The 19839-nt window shown below is 38.6% G+C and overlaps 1 protein-coding gene across 1 annotated transcript; it reads right to left on the bottom strand.

Moving 5' to 3' along the window:
• Nucleotides 1-1740: 1740 nt before the first annotated feature.
• Nucleotides 1741-13977, bottom strand: LOC139709404 (methionine--tRNA ligase, mitochondrial-like). The gene is made up of 12 exons (XM_071621371.1): nt 13936-13977; nt 12406-12720; nt 11522-11712; nt 10384-10470; nt 9511-9639; nt 8833-8944; nt 7302-7432; nt 6979-7085; nt 5958-6057; nt 4891-5002; nt 3645-3860; nt 1741-3029 (listed from the first exon to the last, which is right to left on the bottom strand). The coding sequence occupies exons 2-12, from the start codon at nt 12596-12598 to the stop codon at nt 2644-2646; spliced, it is 1764 nt and encodes a 587-aa protein (XP_071477472.1). The 5' UTR covers nt 12599-12720; nt 13936-13977; the 3' UTR covers nt 1741-2643.
• Between the last annotated feature and the right edge of the window lie 5862 nt (nt 13978-19839).

Here is a 19839-nt window from a genome sequence, read left to right on the forward strand (position 1 = left end):
CAGTACAAAATGCTGCAAAAAAAGTTGGCATTTCTGAGGTTAATACAATGTACAATCCTGAGGGCAGACCATAACTAAGCACCCTCTTGCATCAAAATGTACAATGGATTTTGATGGAATTCAGCGCTTTTTAAGAGGCTATTATTACTGCTGTTGTTGTTGTTGTTGTTGTTGTTGTTGTTGTTGTTGTTGTTATATTATTATCATACTCGTTTAAATAGACTGGTGCTCACCAGAATATTGTTCCACAACGATACAATATGTAGAGTCCTGTGCCTTTGATATATATGTTGTGCAACCTCTTGTATACAATTCTATTGGCACATAACTGTTTGCTGCACTCCACACATTTTTCTGCTTAAATATTACACACATCTGAGATTTTCAAGCCAATTTTCTTCATCCACCAATACTAATTTTTGCCTGTAGGGAGCACTTCAATTGTACTTCTCTCAGGGCAGCACACACAAAGAATGTGACACTTCTCTTATCTCTGTGGACAGCCTCTCACAAACTAATATCAGGCACAGCTGGTCTGAAGATTCTCATGATTACAGAGTAAGCAGTAATAAAATACTCCTTTTTCACTTTAAATGGTTCACAAATTGTGTTGTATCTGGATGCAAACAATAAAAAAGTCAACCTCTGGAGCAAACGAATCTGAACTAGTCCAAAATAAGCATCTTGGAAAGGAAACATGAGATAACTTTGCTCCATTCCCACCCAAACATTAATCTTTTTTCTTTGTCCTTATCCGACAAAACACAACTATGAACCCCCCCTCCCCTGAAAAAAAAAATAACAATAATAATGACAGAAAGTCTGGGCCATGCACAAAATGACACATTGAACTTCTCTTTGAAAACAACCACAACTGCATAAGTGCTCTTAGAGCCAGATATTCTTTCATCGTAGTCACATATCTACATAAGTTTTCATGCTAAAGCTAGCCTGATATACCATTAGTTCCATCACTTCAAGTGAGTGGAGGAGCAAGGCGCAGGTTTGAACTTCCAGGAAACACCTGTAGGTCGGCTCCAAGTAGCCAAGATACCCAAACTTTGCATAACATGCCATCTGGCATGTAAAGCAGGTTAATCCAAGAAGCACCATAATCATATTGTCATTCAAGTAAACATGTGCCAGAGAACGGGAAGGCAGAGAGGCTTGGAAGGCTCTGGTACAAGCGTTACAGTGAAAATGCATTTTGAGAGAAACTGAGCTTCTGCCAAGCAGTTCCCTTAATATGCACTGCACAAATTAAATCTGCAACGTGTAGCATCGTACTTGATGGACTAGCCACACTTCAACAAGCTGCACAAGCCTGTCAAATCTTATACACTCTGTATCAAAGCTTTACTGGTAAAGTAGAAGGATTTATGAAATCAAATTATTTGTTGCTTATGATGCTAACTCTGGTTATCTGATAAAACAATTCTGGTTACTGAAATCTGATCACCATTTTTTTTCTTTCTTTTGTTTCTGTTTTTGTTTTTTAATCTGAGTACATCTTCAGCCACCTTTTTGAATTTCAAAATGGCCACCACAGAAAAAAAAAAGAAGTTTGCAATAAATGATCAGGGGCTAAATATTTTGTAGCAATAACATATTCTCTGTATATAAAGTTCTAGTGCATTGGCCAAAGTGTATAGAAAACATTACATGTATCACAAAGGAATTTCCACATAAATGCAAAATTTATAAATCTTTTTTTCATGAAAAAAAAAAATCAAGCAGTCCCTTGTTTAACAAGGGAGACTGCTTACAGGCAACAAAATGCATCTTCCTTCTCCATATCTGGTTCTATTAGCAGAGGTAGTTTTAACCAATCACTGAATTTAGTGACATCTGTATTAGAGGAATACAGCTCTTGGCTACAAAGAATACCATTGTGTCTGCTATTATAATTCTATATCATAAATGCAAAATAAAGAGCACTCATCACCATCACCACTTCAGAACCAGAACCTACAAATATTCAGGTTAATATTTCTCACATAATGAATTGCACAAAACTGTCATACAGTCAGAAACATATAATTGCGCCACCCTGCATTTTGTTGCATGAGGCTAACTTTGTGTACACAGCTGGGATGACAACCTGGCAAATAGCACTACAGTATTCCGAGGGCTGAAAAAAATGCACTTTTGGGGAGAAAATGCTACAGATGTGACCCCTTTCCCATCCTACAAAGTGCTCGTCCCTCTATCCGGCTTAGATTGTTGAAATCATGATTATAATAGTAATATGTGACATGTTGTGGGGCTACCATGAATGTGGTGGAAAAGGTGAAGTACCATGACATTGGCAATAACATTGTTTATCAATACTCTTATCATAATCACACACATCCACAGCTATCTTCTGATAATAATTCTCTGGAAATTTTCCTTCAACTAAGTGATGGCTGCTATCACAAAACATCAAGCAAACCAATACATGGCTGTTCCTCTGTTTCACTGCAGATACGTTATCATTTATCGTAATGCCGATCCTGCCCAATCACCTAGAGTTCTTTGATAACCTTCACAAGATCGCAGAAAACTTGGGCGACTTTCTTGGCAACATCACTCCCACTTGCACCAAGACTGTGGACATCTTGGTGGCCCTGTGCACATCAATTGATAAATCTGATACCGGTGCTACCTTCTTGACTCTGTCTTGAGTCTTGAGAAGAGCACACTAGAGTCTCCGCTGAGTTGCCTCCCTCCACAACCCTTGCTCTCACCGGACATGGCTTCAAAGCACTTCAAGTCTTTCCACTCCCTCTCCCCCTCAGCCACGCCCATCTTCGTCAGCAGTCTGTCCGTCAGCCGAGGCACCACGGGCTGGGCCAGGATGCCGCACACTCGCAGCATTTCCATGGTGACGTGGATGATGGAGTCAAGCCAGGGGCGGTCCACGGGATTCTTGGCCAGGTTCCAGGGCTCGTGGCGCTGGACGAAGGCGTTGGCCATGCGAAGGCAAGTCATAATCTCCTCCAGGCCGCGGTAGAATAGGAACTGGTTATAGTTTTCAGCAACAATTTCTGAAAGTGATGAGAAAGAACAAAATGAGGGTAGAAATAAAGACAGCTGTCTACATTACTGTCGGTGTGCAACAACAGTGTTGTCTACACTTGATCATGTGCCAATTCAGGTGGGACAAAAGCAAGTGCATTAGCTGAAATTTCTGCACATTGTGAGGCAGTAAGAGAAATTCTGGAAGGGTGGGGGCACTGGAGACACCCTACCCTACCCTACCCTACCCCTGGCCTTACAGGATTTAATGACCATGTCTTATGATACTGGTTGCCTATATGTTCTGCTGTATATAATCATAAGGCCTCTGTGAAACCAGCCAAGCGATGTTCTGTGTCTACCATCCTATCAAATCTGGTTAGAAGTGAAACACTCTGTCCCTTTTATTGTACATAAAGCAGTATTCATGTGTGTTGGGGGTCACAACTTGTGCATACAAAAGATTCCACGTCACTTCTTGCGGAGAGCAGTGTGCTATACTGATGGAGTTGTCCCTTCCTTTAATACACATACATGATGTTCATTCCAAGTGACCAGTAAAGGACTGTAGATGGTGTCAACCACACACTGTGTAAAAAAGAAAGAAAAAAAATTGATAGAAGTGGTTTTGACTTGCGTCCTACCTGGCAATCTGTGCAGTGAATTGACCAGCAAGTAATCTTCATCCACACTCCTTGCTGTTGGAGAAGCGCCCGGCCGGCTGGGGAAGAGGTTGGCATCCAGTATGGGGAAGACTTGCTGTGGGTTGAGTGTCGGGGCAGCCACCCTGGAGAGGAGGTTGCCAAACGTGTCTGCCAACTCTGCGTTGAGCAGCGCTGATACTTTCATGTCTGAATAGTCTGAAGACATACAAGAGGGAGTAATTTCTTAACCTTGTTATATAGATGATGACTGGCGGGGGAGGGAACATACCGATTGTTCCGCCCGAAGAGTTTGAAATGCTATTGAGGGACTTATAGCCTCCCATATAGCATTTCAAACCCTGAGGGTGGAACGTTTGGTACATGTTCCCGACAACAAAAGTCATCATCTGTTATATTACATGGGTTAGTCAAATACGTCAAATACGTCAACATCAACCACCAGCAGCACAACGCACTCGATCACTCGCCCGTTCATCGGCGCCGCACAGAGCCAAATACACTATGCATGCGCGGTCCTAGGCCTTCTGTCATTTGTTACGTGAACATGTTTTCCCATGGGAGAATATTACGAAGAATGTTCGCCCATGCGCGAACATAACGAATGTACCTCCATCACGTGACTGTGTTTAGCCAATCACTAAACCGGTATTTGACTAACCCATTTAATATAACTCAATGTAGGATTTTGGTTGTAAAAATTGTCCACTTATCATCTCTAAAAGAATATCTGGATATCTCATTGGCCCATTCACACTGTACAAAGAACTGAAGCCACCGCGCCACCATGTTACCACACACACTTTAAGTGGACATGCATGCGCATTTTCTAGCAGAGACTGTCACCAAGATCATGTGATGTCTTGAATTCCATACACAAGTGTATGGAGATGTGTGTGTCAAGATGGCAGCATGGTGGATTCAATGCAATTGGCCAATGAGCTATCTAGATACTTCCTATAGAAATCACTGAAGTTATCATCTTATCATCATCAAATTGGCACCTCTATCAAATCACGCATATCTTACACTGAAAAAAATAAAACAACTACATGTCACTGGAAATGTTCATCATATCTCAAAAACAGATGTAAACACCACTGAAAATCATAATACACATGTGGAGCATTAGTTTCCATTATTTTTTTTTTCTAACAAGTTCCAAAATGACATTTCTACACTAAAAGTAACATAATTATCATGTACGAAGATATTTTGGATGAACCACCTCCATCGGAGTGAAGGACTCCCTCTCGCAACAAGAAGTAGCGCAGGCCATCTGCTGTGTAGTGGGCAAGTCTGTCAAAAGGGTTGATAACATTGCCTTTGCTCTTAGACATCTGAATCAGAAAAAAAAGAGAAAGAAACAAAGAGATAAATACATAAAGGTAATGAGAAGGAGGAGGGCATTAACGAGAGACAGAAACAGCAAGGGAGAATTATTAGGGTCTCATGAATTACGATTTTCCATCAAACGGCTTTAAGAATAAACATTTCTACAGCAGGAAATGTTACAATGTAAAATATGATGAACTCTCAGAAAATAGCTATTTCTTGTTATATCTGGCAATTTTCATAAAAATCAGTTTATTTTTCCTATATGGCAAGAGATGTGAACATGACTGGGAAAACTGCTTCATCCTGGGGACTGTTGCATAAAATTTACAATTATGGTAACTTTGCCATCCAATAGTAACTTCCATGGAATTCTTGATTTTGATTGGCTGTTGAGTATTTTTGCCATGGTAGTTACCACTGGATAGCAAAGTTACCATAATTGTAACTTTTATGCAACGGGCCCCCGGACAAAAAAACATAAAAAAAGAGGAAATGATGTGCAAAGTTACCTTTGTAATAACAAAGCATCACTATTAAAGATAACCATACAAAGACAGCTATTTTCTTTTCTGTATCAGAAAAAAAAAATCAAAAAGTTTTTGCATTTCATATCAAAAAGTACTTTAACTTTGTTATCTCTCTTTCTTTTTTTTCAATGAACAATTTGTTTTTTGCTCATCATTTAAAATGCTCTTTTAATGATTAGAAGTCAAAAATTCAAATTATGTGTAAAATACATGAACTGATATCATTGCAGCTTAACAGCAAAATATTTCATCTCAAAAAAGCATTGCAAAGCCAGGAATCGGAGACTTTGTTAAAATTAAAAAAAAAGAGAAAAAAAAGAGGTGGTTTAAAACTATTAAAACTAAAAGAGGGGAAAAAAGTCAAAGCCATCCCCTAGGGAGATGATTTCAAGAAGTTAATCTAGGGGTGAGAATAAGCGGCGGATTTCACCTTGAAGTTATCCCTTGTCCAGTGGGAGTGGCAAACAACGGTTGCCGGGGGTGATATGTCTGCTGCCATCAGGAACGCTGGCCAATAAATGGCATGGAATCTTCACGAAAAACGAGTGATATTGCAAAAAAAAATTGTAACATGTAGGAGGAATGCTTTTGGATATATGCAGTAGATAAAATTTAATAGGAATTGTACAAGAAATTGGAATTGCAAAACTCTGATAAAATTAGCATTAAACCAATATAATGGCTGAGATATTTGAAGGTGATCAGCTTTGGCTCTACCACATACAATTCATATCATAAATGAGCTGGAATTACAAAACACACATGAAATCAGAAATGTCAGTTTCTTAGTAGATCTGAAATATGTCTTTTGGGCTATCAATATCGATTTCCTAATTTTACTATTTTTAATGACATATTACTCTCTCTATTTACATGTAGACCCAAATCATACCATCACTCCATAAAAACAGTAAATGTTTGAAGCTATCATTTACTTACTGCTCAAGTATGTACCATATTTATGTAAAAGCAATCCCTCTTTTATAAAAGAACTCATTCTTCAAATCACCTGGTGTAACACTGTAATTGTCACAGTGCAATGTCATTGCATACATTTCATGTCAGAACTTACAAAAACAGAACACACAAAACAAAACAGAAAAAAAAAACGTAGGCAGGTAGCAAAATGAACGTAGGGCGGGGCATAAAAGTGACAGTATGTGAGGATGTCATAGAGAAGTGCAGAGGTATATGTACAAATATTGGGGACCATCTACTGTATGTGGGTCTGGGTTGGATGGAAGGGGAGGCTGCAGGGTGTTGGGTAGTGGTGATGCTGTGTGATGGAGGATGGCTTTGAAATATTTGTGGACGGCTTCAGCCTCTCTTTGGAGTGAAAAACATGTGCATCGAGATTAACCCAACGCTGAAAGAAGCCTGGTGTACAGGGTGAAAAATCAATGGGGAATCAGCATTATTTGGATGCAAAAGGCTAAGATCTGAATCCTTACTTGAGTATGTCTTTTCCCACAATGTGGGTTGGAGGCCACAGTCGCTTCTGCTCCGGGTATCCACTGACCGTCAAGTAGTTGACCAGTGCGTCCAGCCACACATAAATCTGTCAGGAGTGAAAGAAAAAGTCAGCACTTACAGCATTCATTTCACTGCTTTTTTAACATTTTTGAGTGGAGCATTCCTAAAAAAATTACTGGTCGGACAGTGATTTATTTTTACTGGCCCTGGACCGTCAAACAAGTGCCAGTGTGCAGCACTGCACACATAATGTTGTCAAAGGTCAAGATCGTACAGTAGTCCTAAACATGTTATAACTTACAGTCTGTGATGGGTCTCCGGGGACGGGGATACCCCATGGTAGCCGATCCCTCTGTCGTGATACGGAGAGATCTTGGATGCCTTCTTCAAGCCAGTGAGTGACGATAGCATGGAATTTGGCCGGCTGCACAGCTGCCCAGAGCAAAGGGGGAATATGAAACAGATTACGATAATAATATTACATCATAAAGAACCCCCCCCCCCCCCCCCCCCCCACCATCAATACTTCAAGTTCCTTCTAAAATCTAAACTTTCTTACCTAGTACTGTAACCCTACAGAAAAAAATGCACCTTGATCTATTGTGACTTTTTAGCCTAGAGTCTTGTGCATCTTCTGATAACAAATTTAAAATATTTGGACTAATGGTTAACACACCATGGGGCACATTTTACAGCCATGTATGCGGTGAATAAGTTCTCAAGGTCAAGGTCAGTGTGTTGATTTACATTAAAATTTGAGTGTCTTTTTTTAAATTCAAATCAAAGATATACAAGATAAGAAATTGCAAAGACAATTTTTTTTTCAAGGAAAGTGCTGGGTCATGGAGTCTCAGGGTAATGATGAAGTTAAAGTTTTGAAATCATTTTAATTTCTTTTTACTGTGTATTGAAGATGGTTTGGGGTATATTGATGATACTTGCTGGCATCATACATTTGCTGTCTGACAGTGATTTATTTTTTTGGGGGGCGGAGGTTTTGGGCCATGGGATAGGGCTTAGGTGCAAAGAATACATGTGAATGAATACCCATTTGCCACAATGATATTTTTAGTTTGTATGTAGAATAATCCATCTGGTGTACACGCTCAATTCAAAATTGTATTATTTCTTTTCTTTTATGTTCAACTACTCCCTGATGTGCTTCCTTAAGTTGGTTGGAGAGGCCCAAGGGTCATAGTGATTTTGATTGCTTTTTTCCAACCCGACTCCTTAGGGAAGCTCAACAGGGAAAGCCTGACACTTTGCTTTCTTGTCTTTTGTTTGCTTATTTTGTTTCTCTGTTATCACTTGTATTGTTTTGGAATTGCCGAATAAATAATAATAATAATAATAACAAATTATAGAAGAACTGATTTGAGTAAAACTCTTTTTTCATGTTGTAAAAATGTTAGACCTTGAAGTTTTTCAAAAAAAAAAATAATAATAATCATTCCAATGGTTAACATGAGCATTTCAGGCCTAAATACAAAATTTTCTGCATAAATTTGCATAATTAATCATAAATAAAAAATGAATTAATTTGGAAACCCATTTATAAAGCCTTGTAAATGACATCCCAGCAAACGATATGCATGCCAAATCCAACAGCTGTCATGCATTCTACAGCCAAGTTCTCAGGGGCAGATTACTGCTTGCTTCACTATGCTTTAAGGATGAAAAAAAAAGAGAGTCCTCAATCTAGATTGGTTTGAAGCATGCTGCAGAAGCATGTTGCTTTGATCCTTCTACCATTGACTGTTTGTCCCCTAAATGAACAAATGGACACTTTACACAAACCATTTCCTGTTAAAACATAGCAACTTTACTCCCACCTTGTGGATTAGTCTCAAGCCACCTCAGAAGCTTGTCCTTGAATGCACTCAGCCGAAACATGTAGTTCACCTCACTTGTCCACTCAACCACACTGCCGCTCTCCACCGAGACCTGGGAAAAAGAATATCAGCAGGCACTCTTTGTTCATTATCTTCTATGGCTAAATCCCCCAGAAACGGTATCTAAGAAAAACACCAGTAATATTCTGCTTTCCATGAGAAAATGAATGGAATAGACAAACCGTATGAGGTATATCATCAGAGACAAACTAATTGCAAAGCAGAACCATTGATTTCAGCTCAGCTTTACTTTTGTTATGAATTTTTTCTTTCATTCTTAGAAATTATGCCTCAAAAGTCTACTCTGAGATGGGGGGGGGGGGGGGGTCCAAATAATCCAAACTTGTTCAATCATCTATGAAAGGCACTCCCATTGACCAGTGCTGCACTGTAGGATACCTTGGTATGGGAAATAAGTATCTTGTATCTCGTATCTTGTTTACATGACAGGCAAACGTGTCTGTAAAATCAGATGTAGAAGAACATTTCAAACAGAATGACCTCATCTGACCTTTAGTGTATAGGCCAATAATGAACATACGGTAATTTCTGCATGGTCCTGTTGCGTACAATTGCACACATTTATCTGCGTTCTCCTGAATCAAGGTTATCCTGTACCTTAATAGTACTGCCATCTCCTCGATCGATCTCTTGTATCTGGGCATTGGTCAAGAAGCTTTCATCTGTGACAGAGTACCATCCCTCGTACTCTCCCTTGTAGATGAAACCTTTGTCTACTAGAGTGTTCTACAAGAAAAGATAAAGAAAGAAAGGAATGTACAGAGCATGAGTAAACACTACTAAGGAGACACAGGAATCTTTCTCTCTTCCTAAAGATACGGAACGCACACGTTTGATGTTCAGCATATATTTTGAAAGTGCGAGCTGTTGTATTTCACAGGAGAGAGAGAAAAATGTTGAAAATAACTTTCTAAACATTAGGGCAGTCTAAATCCTTGAAGGCTGCTTTATTGTGACCTTCTAACATTCCTTATGGAGGATGCATATTGTGTAAACACATGAAGGCCAGTCTTCTCACGAAATAAAGAATGTGTAGAAATCAGAGCTAAATCTCTGCATAGCCTCCTTTTAGACGTTTACCCTTCACAGAATAATATCTCACAGCTCTTGTAGGTAACTTATGGTCACACATTAAATAATGAGAAGAGAAAGCCAGAAACTCAGACATATAAACTTGTCCCCTACACAAAGATAAACATTGTGCTGCTGTGACAAAGGCATTAGCTTGGATTAAAAAACACAGACAAGCTTTGGATCTTTCGTTTTAATGCCCTTTGACCAATGAATCTCCAATCTTACTTTGTTCTTTGGGACTTCGATAAGAAATTTCAAATGAGCTCACATTGCAAGAATTTGACAGCTCCAAACCAAAAAAATGTAATCTTTTGGTCTAAATAATATTTTGCGCATTCAGTAGGATGATACCCTTCCTTATGGAAAGTATATGTCAAAAGTTTGCGCCAAGCTCACCCAAAAGTGATGTACTGCTGTGTGATGCCTTTCTTCTGTGGTGCGAATGAAATCAGTGTAGTCAATGCTGCTCAGCTTGAAGAGCCTCTACAAGATGCAAGAGAGAATGCGAGAGCTAGCTTGAAAAACTGCTTGGACAGAGAAAAGAAACATGACTGCATACAGTTCGGGACAAGTTTTGGCCTGAAAACTGAATTTGAAAATCAAAACAATAATGCTTGAAGATAAGGCTGCATATCTTTCCATCATTTTCAAATGACATATACATATTTTGATAAATTATTATATACTGATTCAAAGTATTTGGCAGTACTTGTGTCAGGGGATACTTATCATGTATATCACTTGCATACATTTTTGTGCCTCCACAAACTATGGCAATCAATACAAGTCAATTATCGTGCATTTGTGTATCAAGAACATGCTATGAGTTTGGACTAATTCCGAACATGACTTGTCCAGTATGTGTATTATAAATTTGTATATCAAATCAGGATAACATAGTGCTGGCATTATCTTGTAACAATATAACTGAGAGGTCATTAAAATTCTTGCATTCTTTAGCCTTGGTGAAGGATTGTTATTTTGCTCGGGTGATCTTATGAAGGGGGGGGGGGGGGGGGGGAGGTTAAAGAACACCCCATAATATTGTGGGGCTATCAAGACACCAAAGATCAAAATATCATCAGAAGTACCAATGGGTGCAAGATAATTTTGAGTTACTCACATGTAGAATTCACATTTGTAACACTTGTTTCATAAACAAAGAAAAAACCTATCAAGAACAGACAAATCCCACTGCTTTAGTAAAAGTTTGCTATATCTTTGATCTACCAAGTATCTGCATGTGTGATGAATTGTCTCATTTTAGTCAGTGGCATGATTTACACCGAACCTTTGACCCTTTCCCTTTGAATGAACAATCAAGAAGTCTATTCAGCATATTTTATCTTCCTCTTACGATCAATAATTTGACAAACAGTTACTGAATATGGTACTAAAGCGAGAGAAAAACAACAACATGTTCACTGCATCATTCCAGGAACGGTAATTATAGAAAACTGTGACCTTCCACTCTTCAACTTTATGGTGAGAGTGATTTTTTTCCCATGCATTGATGAGGGCGCTGTGCCATTACCTTGAACTCTTGCGACACTTCATCGCAAAAATCTTGTGGCTCCTTCTGCGCTTGCCGAGCGGCTTGCTGAATCTTCAGGCCATGCTCATCTGTTCCCGTGGCAAAGATGGTGTCCGTTTCTCCCATGATCCTTTGCCACCTGTGAGCTGCATCGGCCAGGCACGCAGAGTAGAGGTGGCCAATGTGAGGTACTTTTGAGGAAATACGAAGTGGAAATAAACAATAAATAGACTGTAATTTGACAAATAACATGCAATCCAACTGAATTTTCTAAATTCCTTTTGCTGTTTAAATTCAGAGAAAGAACATCATCCTAATGTATAATCAACAAATCATATTTAGAGCTAACAGAACAATTGAACTATTTAACCCCTTGTGCCTGATCTAACCCAGTCTGTTCAACCCGGATGGCGTCAACAAGGCATTTTAAATTTCTATTAAAGCAGAACAATATGAAAGTGACATTGGTCTGCTAAATAGAAATTGAGCATTCTGAAGGGCTCTGTTGCATACAAAGATGCAATTAAACACAAAGATGTAAGAAAATCAAAGATATAGGTCAGGTATCATATTCAGGGACTTCTGCTTGATTTTACCGACATGTTTGATCTGAAGTTCTATGTAACAGAGTTCTGATCTGATATAAAGATTTCTAGAGTTATTGGCCATTTCTGAGGTCTTGGATAATCCTGATAAAAAAATTTAAAAAATGAAGATATACCAACAAACTTTGAGAGAAGTTCCCTTTCATAGCCTAGGGTTACTATGTAAAACACAATATTTTCACAGCATAAAATTTTAGCTGATGACATACTTAAATTACATTTCTGGACAAGACATTCTGTACCGGATTCTCATTAATCTTAATTTTCTCTATCAAATACCTGAGTTAACATAAAAGATTGGAGTTGTGAAAAAAGGCTTGTTGGCTGTAGGGAGACTTGAAGACTGGTGATCCCTCTGCACACTGTCTGTGCAACTCAAAGGTGTGCTCATCTGAAAGCATCGAGCAGCAAGATGGGGTGAGTACCACCTCGGCTGGAGCAAGGCTCTCCTGACACACTGCCTCACTATCATGATGGCTCACGGTTGAATGAAAAGTGCCCTTGGTCAAATGGTGGATGCTTGGATAGTGAACTGGTTTACTCAGAATTCATAGCCGAGCTCAAATGTGAACCAACCGTCGCACTAAAATGTACCTGCATACAATGCAGACATATGATGACATTAGAGAAGCATTGACAAATATTAATCAACATCAGTGCTACATCATTAATGATAATTGATATGCAATGTGTAGGCCTAGTAGAACTCTATCCTACATGTGGTCTGCAGTGTATGAATATCTTCTTTTATTAAAAAGAAAATAGAGATGCATACTATGTCTAGTCATTTTCAGCAAAATCTGTAAATTTCAGCAAACCCTATCCTTAGATAACCACAGTACATAACAATCATGAATTGGAATCAAATGCCAAATAAAATATAAAACAAAACAAAAACAAAGATGAAGAAAAAACAATAACAGGAAAGAAAAGAACCTAAAAATTCAATGTATCACTCAATATCATCACATAGCTGCTGACTGCAGGAAGAGCTTACAGATAGAGTCAGAGTAGGTTCTATATGGGTTGGCCTTAATCATCGAGATGGCATGATATCAATACCCCATACCTATCTACTATACTAACCCCATGTGTATTAAAATCATTACACAATTGGAATAAAATACACATCATTGACTGATGTATTAAATAATCACACATCATCTGTGGAGAGTAACCTTAGATTAATTCAAGACTTTGATTGAACAACAGTCTTTAATCTTCTTGAGTCTTCTTCATAAATTTTATTCTTTAGAATGATGCACTTTCAAAAATACTCGGACAAATATAGTGTATGCTAGTTTCATCACTTTCTGCTTTCTCTGTTTACAAAGTCAAAGACTCTAAACTTTACAAACAATTCAGAGTCAAATAATTAATGTCAAAAGAGATCGAAGTTTACAATACTGCAGTAAAAAAAAAAACAATTACTAGCACGACACATTGACATTAACGTAGACGGGAGACAATAGCTGTTTAGAGTAACCGCATTAACGTTTCAGTAAAATATTTTTCTATTCTAACTCCTCGATTATCCACTAACATCAAACACAATGTTTGGGACTAAAGAAACGTTAAAATGCACGCCACGGTATACGGATGTATTGACCATGCATGGGCATGGTATCGTATCCGAGGCCTGCAGAGCCGGATGGATATGGCTATAAACCATCACTCTGTCTACAGACAACAGACCAACAACATCACTAAGATGTATGATGTCACCGTGCAAAGCCAAAGTATCAAATTTTCCGCAAATAAAAGAAAGCGCAACCAGGTAAAATAACCGAACAGGGCCCCTGGACCTACCTTGACTTCCCGCATCCATGACCTGGGAATGTGTGATATACAGTCGTGTACGATGTCCTTGTATTATGTAACATGTACCGATTATACACGACAAGATACTAGAGTAGTGTATGGGACGCGCTTATGAAAATGGAACACCCGTGCACGCACTCAAGTTGACTGTACCCCTGTTGCCAATCAATTAAAAAAAAAAAAACAACAACAACAACAAAACAACAACAACAACAACCCCCCCCCCACAAAAAAACAACAACACACACAACATATAAAACAAAAAACACAAACAAACTGCGCAACCATCATGTCAAAGTTGATGACAGTGGTGGTGGTGCTGATGACTATAATAAAGAATAAAGATGGCGATCGTGGAAAAGAGAAAGTAAACTCTATTAGGAAGTATGCACTTTTGTTCTTCAGACTGCCAGGGGCGGATCCGGGAATCCCGTAAAGGGGAGGCGCCGGTGCGCCCCCTCTGGATCCGCTACTGAACTGCTGCTATAAAGGATGTTAATAGGGCATGTACTGAACCAGGTTTAGGGAAGACCCCACATCCCTGGGGCAACCCTGCTTTGTGGTAACTGGAGGGTGATAAATGTCGACAAGGTATTGGAAATAAAACGACCTCTCTAGAGGCATAAATGAGATGGCTACTGATGCTCAAACTTTAAACATATTTTAAGTTGTTGCTATATCAGGCAAGGTTTCTAGTACACAAGCCAGTGAACATTTTTGAGCAGATCTATTGACAAAAGAAGGGTGGGGCCTGTAGGAGGTATGGGGAGACGAAGTTATCGAGTTCGTGATAAGTCTTTTTAAAATGTGTTTAATAGCCATATTTATGCATTTTCATAAACTTCGGCGGTGGAAAGGATTCATAAACGATGCGAAATGCAAATCGCTTCTGCACGTGTACATGGTCGGCGGAAGGGGGGGGGGCCTCGGCCTCCTCCCATTTTTTGTGCACCATACAAAGAAATAATAAGATGTCATCACTTTGGGCCCCCACTTTTTTTTTTTTTAACCCGGAAGTATATACGTAAGTGGCACTAAAAAGAAATAGGTAGAGATCTTGAAGTTTTGAGCGCCACCCCTTTTTTTTTTCGCTTGTCAGCTGGAGAAACCCGGAAGTGGAAGGGGGAGAGATGAGACTTGAGCGCGGTAAGGTTATGTGTTTGCGCTGAACACCCCCCTTTTTGTTTTGTTTTGTTTTTTTTTGTTTTTGTTTTGCTTGTCCGCTGAAGAAACCCGGAAGTTGAAGGGGAGAGATGAGCTGTAGCTCATGAAACCCAGAAGTGCCCCCCCCCCCCCCCCACCCACTTTTAAAAACGCTCCACCGGCCCTGGTGTATACGGTACGTCAAACCAGGGAGGTACGTGAGACGAAATTTCACCTCCCTGAATGATGGAGCGACATTACTTCCTAGTCCATGCAAACACATGGTTCTAAAGCACTATTATGTGATATCTATCATTCCTATTCGCTTTGAAATCGTGCTCGGCGCGACTGTATAGCTTCAAGACGAAATTTCACCTTTCACTGAATTCCAAGCTGTATATCTATAATTACGTGATAGTTGAATGAAACATAAGAATATATTAAGTAGAATAGTTTAAAGGGTGTGTACAGTTCTGGTCGAGGGGAAGATTTAGCTTTTAACGTTTTGTGAGATATTCAGAAACCACTCTATGAGATGTCAAAGAGCATGCAGTTCTAAGGGGTATCAAAAGTTTATTCGATGAAAATCGGTTTTGAAAAGGCTGAGATATCCAAAAACAAGGTGAAACAAAGCGATACTAATAAAGTTGGGGCATGTCGCCTTTTATTATTAGCACTATTTTGGATATATCAGCCATTTAAAAAGCAATTTTCATCAAATAAATCTTGAATCCTTCTTGAAAATACATGCTCTTTCATATTTCATAAGAGGCTTTTCATTATCTCACTTAGGAATGTTCAAAACATGAATCCCTACCTCAACCAGTACTGTACAGTCCCTTTAAGAAAGAATTCAACATTATTGAGATGTATTTCTGTAATGCGCAAATCGAAATGATATGAGAATTAGGTCTTCTTTAAAATGAATATTCCTCTACGCGCACATTTGTGCCTGTTAGTTTTCTATTTTTTATATTTTGATTTTTCAACCAAAGTACCACTAAAGCGTGTTCAAGCGTGTTTTTGTAATTTCTGTTTTTTAAAAGTGTAATTTTCCAATGCATTTTGATAGGCTGCTCCAATTAAGAGCACACACATTGATTGATGCCAGCACATTGAAAGAAAGAGCGAATTGCAGCAGGGAAAGTCTTTTCTGCTGCGAGCGTATCAGGACACCATCCCCCCCCCCCCCCCTCTCCCCGACACTTGTGATACCGGTTAGTGATATCATAGAGTTAAGGTAAAGATCTAGGGTTAGGGTTAGCGATATTAGAATTTGGGTCAGTAGGGTTAGGATTAGGTGCGACATTAGGATTAGGGTTAGGGTCAGGGAAGGGTCTTGAGTAATTGTCCAGGAGGTTGTCCTAATGAAGAATCGTTGGGAGAGCGCTTGTCCTGATTACTGAACAGTCTCCTTTATCACATCAACTGGATACCGCCTGTAGTTAAGCGCATTTCGTTTTCGAGCATGACTGCTATAAAGAGAACAGTAATTCTTTCTCCATCTGTAATATCTCCCTGGTGCGACATGACAAGTAGGCACTTTAGTGAAAACATTGGTATGTATGATGACAACGTGTGGCGAAAGGCACCTTAACATGTTTGGAATGCAGAGAATATCCTGAATCCCCCTATAGCATCTATATACCCTCTCTCCTATGCGTATTTTATCTTCCTGTAAAACATTATACTGGAAGATTAAGCTTATCTTATGTCCTTCATAACCTCTTTTACATTTGACCTTTGGCCTCATGACCCCAATATCTAGTTTCTTTCTTACTTCATATACACATCCTGTAAGTTATAACGGGTGAAAATCCGATCATCTATTGAGTTATTGCGAAATAACCTTACTTTATTTCATTATTTTTATGACCCCTATGACCTTTGACTTTTGACCTCCAAATGAATTTTTTTCTTACTTTTTATTGTAAACACACTCTGCAAGTTTGACGAAAATCCAATCTTCCGTTCTTTAGTCATTGGGAGATTAGGCGCATTTGGGTGTGTGTGTGTGTGTGTGTGTGTGTGTGTGTGTGTGTGTGTGTGTGAGTGAGTGCAACAGCCTGTGTTATTTTCTTTCGGGGAACCTACTCCTACAAGCATCTGCTTCTATGTTAGGTTCCCTCCACACACAATTTTATTTATCCGTCATGAATGTACCCTTGAGAATAATTTCAATTGATTTTGTGCTATATAAATGTTTTTTTTGTATATACTGAACTTATGATACTTATAATTTTTTGTCACTTTACATTGTCATTGATGGATGTTGTCAACATAACACTGTATGATTTGTGTGGAAACCTAATAAATGAAAATAAAATGAATAATTTATGTCCTTTATGACCCCTATGACCTTTGACCTAGCTCATGACCCCACAATAATTAGGCCTTACTCGTTTCCTTCTTACGTCATTATGAACACACCCTGAAAGTTTGGAGAAATTGTTTGTTCATACGTTCTCGAGTTATCTTGTACACAAAAAGACGGACAGACGGACAAAAAACCGGAAACATATTGTTCTATGACACTGAAAGACCACTACTGTCAGCTTCCCCAGAAGGCACACGAAATGCTATTTTGACTTGACATAGTTATTTCAGTAGCAAATCAAAAATTGCGCACTAATCACGAAAAAATTGTATTTTACTGAATATACATTTCCATCGCTTAAAAAAAAAAAAAAATCATATTCCAGTAATTGCGAAGTTTCTCCCAAGCGATGTCAGCACACGAAATTGTCAAATGGCAATTTTATAATGAAGATATAAAAAAAACCAACAGTGACAACGATTACGGTTAACGAGCACATTCATACGTCAGATGATGAGGTCATTCCTTCACAACTCTCCTTTGTTATAGTTGTACATGAAATGGAATTAATGTTAGTCAATAGATTAGCGGCTATAATACCATTTGCAAAGAGTCACAATGCTTAATTCATGACAAATAAGCACAATGCTTGATTTATGACAATGCATCTCTAATGATGCAATAGTTACCTTTTCTTCACTGGAAAGAAATCGGGGAACATAAGTACCACTCGGTAACACGTGCCTGCATTACAAAAATTCTACATTGCGTGATTAATTTCACTGTACTTATGTTTAGGGAAAGATATGAAAGTGCATTGCCACTTCAATTCAAGTCTACTTACTAAAAAGATAGAGCAATATCAAACTAACAGAATAAAAAGCAAACAAACACGCACACACAAAAACTTTATATCATACATGATATCATATGGGCATAAATAGGCATAAATAAAATTGAATGATTTTTTTTTTTAAGTTTCCAGTGTAATAGGCAATGATGTCATGGCCTATAACATTCCCATAACTGTGTGCAAGAACCCCATTATATAAAAAAAAAAAAAAAAAACCAAAAAAAAAAAAAAAAAACCAGCCAAGACATGTTATCTATTTCGTCAACTATTCAGCAAAAGAATTTTGAGAAAGATCGAGCAACAACAGCAACAGAATTGATGTTAACCTTACTCTCCTCGCACCATTATTGTAACCCTTATTGCTTATAACTACAGCACAGATTTGCAAATAACCCCTGTCATTTTGTTTGTAAATACCTCGTAAATAAAAACCATTATTCGATGGTAAAGAGACCTGTAACATTGACAAGGACTTTTATTTTATTTATTATTTTATTTTTTTTTTTTTTTGGGGGGGGGGGTTAGTTAGTTACTAAGTTAGTTAGTTATTTATTTAGTTAGTTAGTTAGTTAGTTAGTTTTTTTTTTTAAGTGGGCCGTACTAGTCCTGTAATGGTACACTTCCTGTATAAATGCATTTTACTTCGCCAGTCGGAGCATGGAACATTTTTCTCTTTAAAAAAAATTAAAGAAAGAAAAAAAAAATCAGGTGGGAGGAATGTTTCACTACTTGACGCCGGACCTGAAAAACAAGTCAACGATACAGAAACTCGCACGTAGATGGCGTCAATATTCGACACACAAATCGTACGCCATTAAACAACAATCGGAGCAGGGACAAATTGAAGCAGGGAGGTGTCACCTTCCTGATTGAAGGGAAATCAGTCTCTTTCCCGCACTTCCATGGTTAGGTCTGGTCTGAGCTAGTTTCTATGGTGTAGTATAGGTCCATGCATGGTCTATCCCTTTCGAACCATCTGCACGCTCAAGCCATGGAGATGTAACTGGCAGCTCCATGCTAAAGCGATAGCAGACGCCAATTTTTTTGTTTAGTGAGCATGCGCATTGAGTCTAGTAACTTGGGTGGTCTCCCTATTGCCAATTTAGGTAAGCAATACATGAGTTTTTATTAAGTTTTAATTTCAAATTTGCTATTTTCTGACAAATTGCAATAAAAAACTTAAAATATATTTATTTTAAGTATTCAATAGTTCTAAACAGGACATTTTAAATAAACAAAATCCTATAGATCTGTAGTTTTATCGAGTGAGGTTGCTATTTTCGGCCACCCACATGGATTGGCGACGAAATAGTGTACATTTCTACTTAGCTTTTGTGAGTCACTCTCGCTGCCACAGTGACCAACGTAGCGGGATCAACCTTTCATGTGTGACAGTGTACTCTTCGCAATAGTAATCAATAATTCTCTGGAATTACACCTCACACAACTCTACCCCCCTTGCGCAAAAATGTCCACGATCGTATTAACCGTCTAGGGTAGAACCAAAGATCGTGATCTTTGCTAGAAGTAGAACGTAGTTTTCAGCGAAAGGACGTTTACAAGCTGCTGATGATATGAC

Source organism: Diadema antillarum, unplaced genomic scaffold (assembly GCF_040938485.1).
Source record: "Diadema antillarum isolate AM-2024a unplaced genomic scaffold, OU_Dant_1.0 seq00001431_RagTag, whole genome shotgun sequence".
NCBI classification, from domain to species: domain Eukaryota; kingdom Metazoa; phylum Echinodermata; class Echinoidea; order Diadematoida; family Diadematidae; genus Diadema; species Diadema antillarum.